Source organism: Alexandromys fortis, unplaced genomic scaffold, assembly GCF_014885135.2.
Source record: "Alexandromys fortis isolate MF-2015 unplaced genomic scaffold, M_Fortis_MF-2015_v1.1 scaffold_152, whole genome shotgun sequence".
In the NCBI taxonomy this organism is placed as follows: Eukaryota; Metazoa; Chordata; class Mammalia; order Rodentia; family Cricetidae; genus Alexandromys; species Alexandromys fortis.
The window spans coordinates 2,558,450-2,566,211 of record NW_026068045.1 but is presented as its reverse complement, the minus strand read 5'-3'; the positions used below and the strand labels follow the sequence as shown (position 1 = coordinate 2,566,211).

The following is a 7,762-nucleotide window of genomic DNA, read 5'->3' as shown; positions in this document are numbered from 1 at the left end:
TTGGACTTCCATTCCTATTCCCTGAGTTTTCCCTTTTAATAAAGAAAAACCTTAGTACACCCTATTTGGAGCTAGTATGGGATTATTTGATTGGCATTCCCCCCATCTGACATGTTCTGATGCATTCTGCTTCAACCGAGAGAAACCTGTCCCAGGCTTTAGGCTCAGGTCAACCTCTGCAGGATCCACTCCAGCCAGGTGCAAAGCAGAGCAGGGACCCACACCTACCCCCATACCCCCAGCTTCTCTAATACATCAGGGAAATAAGAGGTCTCCAGCTTTGAGCTGTGTTCCAAGGAAGTTTATTAGGATTCCAGGGCCAAAAGCATACGCACAGGGAAGTGAAACCATCCCAGCTCAGCAGGGCTGGCCACCCATGGGCATGGTAGTGTTCCTGCCTCGAGCAAAACTGGCGCACCCCCCCCCCCCCCCCGCCCTGTAAATGTCCTGAAAGCAGGGCGAACTCTCCAAGGAAGACAAGCACACCAGAGGTTTCCAAACATGTCCACTGCCCACGAGCATCCTCCCATTCCTCAGACTGTCTGCTCTGTGACCTCAGCCAAGACGGGGGACCCACATCTGTCAGAGCCAGGGTTCGCCGCAATGCAGCAGTCTCTGCCCACCCCTAACGCCTGATCGATCACTAAAGTTTGGCACGAATAAATCCCAGCAGGTTCTCCAGCTGATCTTCCAGGCACTGCTCATCTCCGTGGTTCTCAATGACCCAGTCAAAGCTCCCCAAGTTGTCCAGGCCACACTCTGACTCAGCATCATCCACCCCTGGGGGAAAGAGCAGAAGAGTCAGGCCCCAGCCCTGCCCATACCAGGCACCCACCCTGTGCCTCCCCTCTGAGAACCTCTGCAGTTCCACTGTGGCCTCCCACCACCAGCTGAGCTCCCAGGCAATCCCTGGAGAAATCACTCTGCCCTTGCTGCTGCCCACAGAGAGTAGACTGGGTCATGAAAACAACAGATTATCTAAAGGGCTTCACACTGTCAGGGCAGGCTAGCTTGTGCTGGACTGGGGCCTGCTGGGAGGCTGTGTCCTCAGGGTTGGGAGCAGGGTGAGTGTGGCTCCTCCTCCCACTCTTCAGAGCCTTGAGAAAGAGCTTGGCCTTCATCTGCCAGGAGTACAGAGCAGCAGCATCCTCATGGCAGCTGTAACAGTGAGTGAGTAAGAGAAAGTATATACAGCGCCAAACACACACCGGGCACACCGGGCAGTGCTCATGCACGCCTTTAATCCCAGCACTTGGGAGGCAGTGGCAGGCGGTTCTCTGGGAGTTCGAGGCCAGCCTGGTCTATAAAGCAAGTTCCAGAACTGGCTCCATAGCTACTGAGAAACCCTGTCTTGAAAAACCAAAACACATCAAACACAGGCTGGCCTGCCAGAGCGCGCAGGAGATGCGCTGTTGGTAGCAGTCACGATCATTAGATCTGAGTGTATTGCTGGGCATAGTCTCAGCACTCGGGGAAGCAGAGGCAGGCAAATTTCTCTGAGTTCAAGCCTTCAAGGCCAGCCTGGTTTACAGAGCGAGTTCCAGGACAGCCAGGACTACACAAAGAAATCCTGTCTTGAAAAAGAAAAATCTGAGTGTATCCAAGGAACAGTGATGGGGCAGGGCAGAGGCCTGAGCAGAACTTCAGAACTGTCTGCAAAACAGGTTCCTGAGCAGCCAGCACCAAGGCCCTGAAAAACTCCCTGGCTGCCCCCTGATCTGTCATTAAACAGAAGCAGGGTTTGTTCCTGCTCATAGTCACCCTTAGCCCCACCAGGTTGGAAAGCAAAGTCTAAGAGCCACCTGAATGGGGCCTGGCCAGAAGTCTACTGGCCTTGACACAATAGTCTAAGAACAGCCTGGGAACCTGACCTGCTACCGACTCACCCCTCAGGCCTCAGATTCTCCTTCACGAACCCTCACCGGCTCTCTAGGCCTACTAGGGAGCGAGCAGCAGACCTGAAGCAAAGGGGTGGCGGAGCTGAGTGTTAAGCCTCGAGGTTGAGCGCCATTTGCAGCTTACCTGGTGTGAACACCCAGCCCCGCTGCTGCCGGGTCTGCTCTGATGCTACAACTCGGACTGTCTGTGTCACAGTCCCATAGGCCTCCTGAAACCACTGGATGTCAGACACCCTCCGTGTGTCACTCACCAGCTGCAGAGAAGAGACAGGTGACCATTAGGACAAAGTGCTGGGTGTGGGGGACACAGGGGCACGTGCTATAGACACCAGAGAAATGGTGCAGCTCACTGAACACCCACCTCTAGGTATGAGCACCTGCCAGGCAGTTCCGACATAGCTGTGGCACTAAGGGGCACTGCCAGCACTTACTGTGCACTGGCACTGTGCCAGGTGAAAGACCCTCGAAGAGGACTTCCCTCGAGAGGAGCCCCCCCCCCCAAGCCAAGGAACAGGCCGAGACCACTCGGATGCAAATAGCAAGAGGTTTATTAGGTGAACACAGGTACCTGCGAGAGGCAAAGTCTTTCAGAGGACTTGCGCGCCTGCAGACTGGGGGGAGGTCTTTTTATAGGAAAGAGGGCGGCCAAAGCAGATAATAGAAGCAGACGTATGGTTATTGGTCTGGTTGGAATGAGGCAGGGGGCATAAGTGGTTTTTCCTGTCCCAGCAGAGATTTATGGCGACAGACATCTATGTCATAAATATCCTGCTTTGCAGCCAGAGGCCTTAACCTCACTCTGCACTTATATTTGTTTGTCAAGAGCCTTGTAAAATGATGTTACAGCAGTTAAGCTGGGGTCCTTCATAGGGGGAATTGTTTCTTTTGTAAACTGCTGATATTTTAAGTTTGGCACATGTGCTGACTATAGGCATCCTGTTTTCCTACGCGACCAGGATGTTCTCATGAGAGTGGCTAGCTGCAGGTCCTGAGAGGGTCCTGAGGGTCTCAAGAAAACAGGATGTTCTCATGAGAGCCGACTAGCTGCAAGTCCTGAGAGGGTCCTGAGGGTCTCAAGCAAACAGGATGTTCTCATGAGAGCCGGCTAGCTGCAGGGTTTTTTTTTGGGGGGGGGTCGGTCTGTAGGGTCTTTCACCAGGTACTGAGGATGAGTCATAAACAAAACACACCTTGCCCTGTTCTCTTAGCTCTGGCTCATACCATACAGCAGGCGAGACCAAAGATACACAGCAGCTTCTCCAACAACCAGGAACCCAGAATGGCCGAAACAGAGCTCCTCAGCTCCTGAACTCTCCAATCCTGACCCTTCCTGTCTCAGAAAACGACTTGTCCAGCTGCTCAGAACAAAATCCTTGCCCTCCACCACCCACCCCGCTCCTGCTGGCTCTATTCTTAAAATCCATGTAAAAGCGGCTCCTTCCCAAATCTCTCACAGCCCCGAGCTCCAGCCACTCACTGGCCTGTCACCTGGACCCCTCTACCAGGCCTCTCTGCTTCAGCTCTGACCTGCCCTCCAGCAGCCAGAGCAAGTCTGCTAAATCCTTTGGTTTTGAGACAAGGTCTCACTATGTAGCACTGCCTGGTCTCAAACTTGCTAATGCCCCTGATGGGATTACAGGCATGCATACCACACCTAATAATCCCAGGTCTGGGGATGTGTGTGTGTATGTGTGTGTCTGTGTGTCTGTGTACAGTGTGCATTAATGAATGCACATCACATGTGTAGACACATGTGTAGTGTAAGTGGATTGCCTGTGTGTATATGTACATGTGTGGAGGCTAAGGTTGGTATTGGGTGTCTTCCTTGATCATTCTCATGCCTTTTTGCTGGGTGGTGGTGGCGCACACCTTTAATCCCAGTACTCAGGAAGCAGAGGCAGGAGAATCTCTGTGAGCTCAAGACCAGCCTGGTCTACAGAGCAAGTTCCAAGACAGCCAAGGCTCCACAGAGAGATCCTGTCTCAAAAAACAAAAACAAAATAAAACACAAAATTAAATACAGTGTGTGTGTGTGCATGTGTGTGTATGTGTGTGTGTATGTGTGTGTGAAGACAATTCAAAGGGGTCAGTTTTCTCCTTCCACAATGTAGGCCCTGGGGATCAAACTCAGGCCTTCGGGTTTGGAAGCAAACACCTTTACACTGAGATACTGCACCAGCCCCTACCTGGCTTTTTTAATGTAGGTTCTGGGGAATCTAAACTTTAGGACTTTGTGTACTGAGCCATCTCCCCAGCCTCAGGTCCTCAACCACACTCCTACCAACAACTATCTCCAGATACTAAAACATGCTCTACCACTGCCTGAACCCCAATCTGCCTTTTAATTCCTAAACTGTGTCTTTCCTCTTCTCAGAACTCTCCAGTGACTTCTAGACTCTTCCAAAGCCTTACAAGGTCTGCCCTTAACCTCCTATAGCCACTACAATGGCTGTTTCTCAAACAGGCCCCTCTCCAGTCTTCACATTCCGGCCCCTTTCCAGAAAGCAACTCCCCAACTACCCATTCAGCTCACTCCTTCATTTCCTTTAGGTCATGCTCCAATCTCACCTTCTCTGAGGCCCTTAAATAGCAGGTTCCCCAGCCCACACCCCATCTGTCTTGATCTGCTCTGCCTGGCATCATCTATCCTTGCTCAGTACCTGTCTCCCCAACTCCTAGCTGAAGCACTAAGTTCTTTGAAGGCAGAGTCTTCATTGCATTCATTTTGCTTCAGGACATCCTCATAACCTGGAGAGGTGTCTGGCAAAGGAAACACTCCGCAGTTAGCACACAAATGAATAAGGAAAGCCCAGCATGGAGTGCTGTGGGCTACTTAAGACCTGGGGATGTGGAAACAGGAGGATCAGGGGGGCTCAAGGTCATCTTAAGGCCAGCCTGGGCTATATGAGACCCTGTCTTAGGAGAAGTGGGTGGGGAAGGAATAATAGGTATCCAGGAAGCCTTCTCCATGGAGGTGACTTGAAAATTGTTGGAGTAAAACAGGTAAAAAAGGGCAGGAAAGTGTTGCGTGATATTTTGTTTGTATTCTGACAAATAAAGCTTGCCTGGAGATCAGAGGACAAAGTTAGTCACTAGTTAACCACAGAAGCTGGGCAGTGGTGGCTGGCATCTTTAATAGTGGTGGCTGGCATCTTTAATCCCAGCATTCAGGAGGTGGAGACAGGAAGTGATAAGGTGGGGTGTAGACAGGCTCTCGGCCTTTGGGATGCAGGAAGGAGACAGGTAGGAAGCAACTGGCGGCTGCTCCCGGTTCTCTCACCTTCCAGGTTTTTATTGACTAAGATTACTTAGACTAAGGCTTCAGCAAAGGGCAGGCAGGCAGGAAAAAGACACAAAGTTGTGACCCACCAGACATGGTGATAGATACATTTAATCCCAGCACTGAGGAGGCAGCAGATCTCTGTGAGTCTGGGGCCATCCTAGTCTACAAAGTGAATTCCAGGCCAGCCAGGGCTACAGAGTGAGACCCTGTCCAAAAAAAAAAAAAAAGAAAGAAAAAGAAGAAGAAGAAGTAAAAGCATCATTGGCAAATGATTGTGGCTGGGCAGTGATGGCACACACCTTTAATCCCAGTACTTAGGGAGGCAGAGGCAAGCAGATCTTTGTGAGTTCAAGGCCAGCCTGATCTAAAAAGGAGGAGGAGGAAGAAGCAGCAGCAGCTGGTGGCTATAGCTGTTAGTAGGGGAAAGGATGTAGGAGCTGCATCAAGGCCCCGAAAGTTATGCGAAAACTTGAGCTTAGTTCAGGGGAGTGGTGGGGGCCACCAGTGCTTTCTGGGTATGCCAGGAACATACAGTTCACTTTTGAAAAAGTCACTCAGGCTTGGAAACAGAAATGGCTCACGGAGGCAAGAGACACCAACAAGAGGACTATTGAGGTGTTAGAGGATTGGACACAAGGTGCCAGTGAAGATGAGAAATGGCCACAGGAGAGGCCTGGAAAGACAGATTTTGTCAGCCATGGCTGAGGCCTTACCCAGATAGGCTGGGACACGCCTTCCACAACCTTCCGGCAGAAGAAGCCTGGGTCGGCCTGGCGCTTCTCCTCTCCCCAGCAGATCATGTCCCTTCGATAGGCTTCCTTGTAGGTGCTGGCATCCAGGAGTCGCTGGAAGTCCAAGCCATGCTCCTGCAGGAAGCATAGTCCATCTAGGACACGATCCTTAACGGAGAAGAACCAGTCCAGCCTGGCACCGCCTCCCTTCACAGGCGCCAGCCAGCTTGGAGCATAATAATGGCCGCAAGGAAGAGGGCTCAGCAAAGGGGCACCCGAGACACTCAAAGCTGAGAGCTCTTAGGATAATTCCAGAAAGTGTTTGAAACGTGCGATGTAGTTTTTCTCTTCCTGGGGTTTCGTTTTCCCAGTTATTTCTGACTTAAACTAATCTTGAAAATAGTTTCCATGCCCTGGACACAGCCTTGACCTACAACCAAAGCAGGAAATTCGGGAAACCAAAGCAAAGCATTGCAATGAGAAGTCCTGTATTCTTCCGGCATCATCTGCCTCCATCGCAAACCCCAGAGATAAATCTCCCCCACCCCTCATCCTTCTCTATCCCCAAGGTCCTGGCACTTGGCTGAAACAACATCACTCCACTGGGCTCTGGGCATCCAGAGGACCACTTGGGCAGGGGGGAATACCCTGACCCCCAGGGAACTGCTTCTAGCCCTGCCCTCCCCTTTCCAGAGACAATGACCAGCAAAGTGTCCATCCAGATGGCTCCAGAACAATGGCTCAAAAATGTCACCCAGAGTTGGGTGGTGGTGGCACACACCTTGAATCCCTGCAGAAGCAGGCAAATCTCTGAATTTGAGGCCAGTTTGGTCTACAGAGTAAATGCCAGGGCAGTAAGGTCTATACAGTAAAACCCTAGCTAGGAAAAAAAGGAGGAGGAGGAGGAGGAGGAGGAGGAGGAGGAGGAGGAGGAGGAGGAGAGAAGAAGAAGAAGAAGAGGAGGAGGAGGAGGAGGAGGAGGAGGAGGAGGAGGAGGAGGAGGAGGAGGAGGAGGAAGAGGCTGGAGAGATGGCTCACCCAGAGGACCTGGGTTCAATCTCTCACCCTCACACAGTGGCCCATGAACGTCTGTAACTCTAATTCCAGGCAATCCAATGGCCTCTTCTGGCCTCCGAGAGCACCAGGCACCAAGTGGTACATAGATCAGGAAAAATACTCATACATATAAAATAATTTTTAATTAAAAAAACTATCTAGTTTATGTGCTGGTTCCCCTACTGACTCGATGAAGAGAAACCCCCTCTCCTGGGCTCTCAGCGGTGAGCAGCCCTGCGTGTGAACTGTTTCTGCTCAGGAGCATCCTGACCCACCGCGCCACTGGTGTTTCCCACAAACCGAGGAAATCAATGTGTCACAAGGTTCCCTTAGGGGTTCTAGGCGCTGGGGGGCACTGCTGCAATGCTGCTGAGCCATCCGACATCGAGGGCCAATAGGCCCTCTGGGCCCCTATAGAAGTTTCTGAAATGCCAACTCCTGAGTCTGGGGATGTTATAGGTCAGTGGTAGATCAGAGTACTTGCCGAGTGTTTCTGAGGTCAAAGGCTCTACCCCCAGCACTAAAGAAAAAGAAACTTCCTCCCCTCCAGCTCCCACTGTCAGCAGGCCTGGGGCCCGAACCAAGCTCGAGAACTCCAGAAGCAGACAGGGGGTTTGAAACAGCGCCTTGAGCCGGGCGGTGGTGGCGGTGGCGCTAGCCTTTAATCCCAGCACTCGGGAGGCAGAGGCAGGCGGATCTCTGTGAGTTCAAGGCCAGCCTGGTCTAGAAGAGCTAGTTCCAGGACAGGAACCAAAAAAAGCTACGGAGAAACCCTGTCTCAAAAATCCAAAAAA

General features: G+C 51.7%; 1 protein-coding gene across 4 annotated transcripts in view; it reads right to left on the bottom strand.

Moving 5' to 3' along the window:
* Positions 1-285: 285 nt before the first annotated feature.
* Positions 286-7,762, bottom strand: part of Pmvk (phosphomevalonate kinase) — a 16,769-nt gene continuing 9,292 nt past the window's right edge. For 2 of the 4 annotated variants that reach the window (XM_050118750.1, XM_050118753.1), the window contains exons 3-5: positions 5,895-6,080; positions 2,023-2,152; positions 286-780 (exon numbers count right to left, since the gene is read on the bottom strand). In XM_050118750.1, coding sequence (XP_049974707.1) covers positions 644-780; positions 2,023-2,152; positions 5,895-6,080 — 453 coding nt within the window. In that variant the 3' untranslated portion in view covers positions 286-643. The remainder of the gene's footprint in view (positions 781-2,022; positions 2,153-5,894; positions 6,081-7,762) is intronic. The other 2 variants (XM_050118751.1, XM_050118752.1) reach the window with 1 other exon arrangement.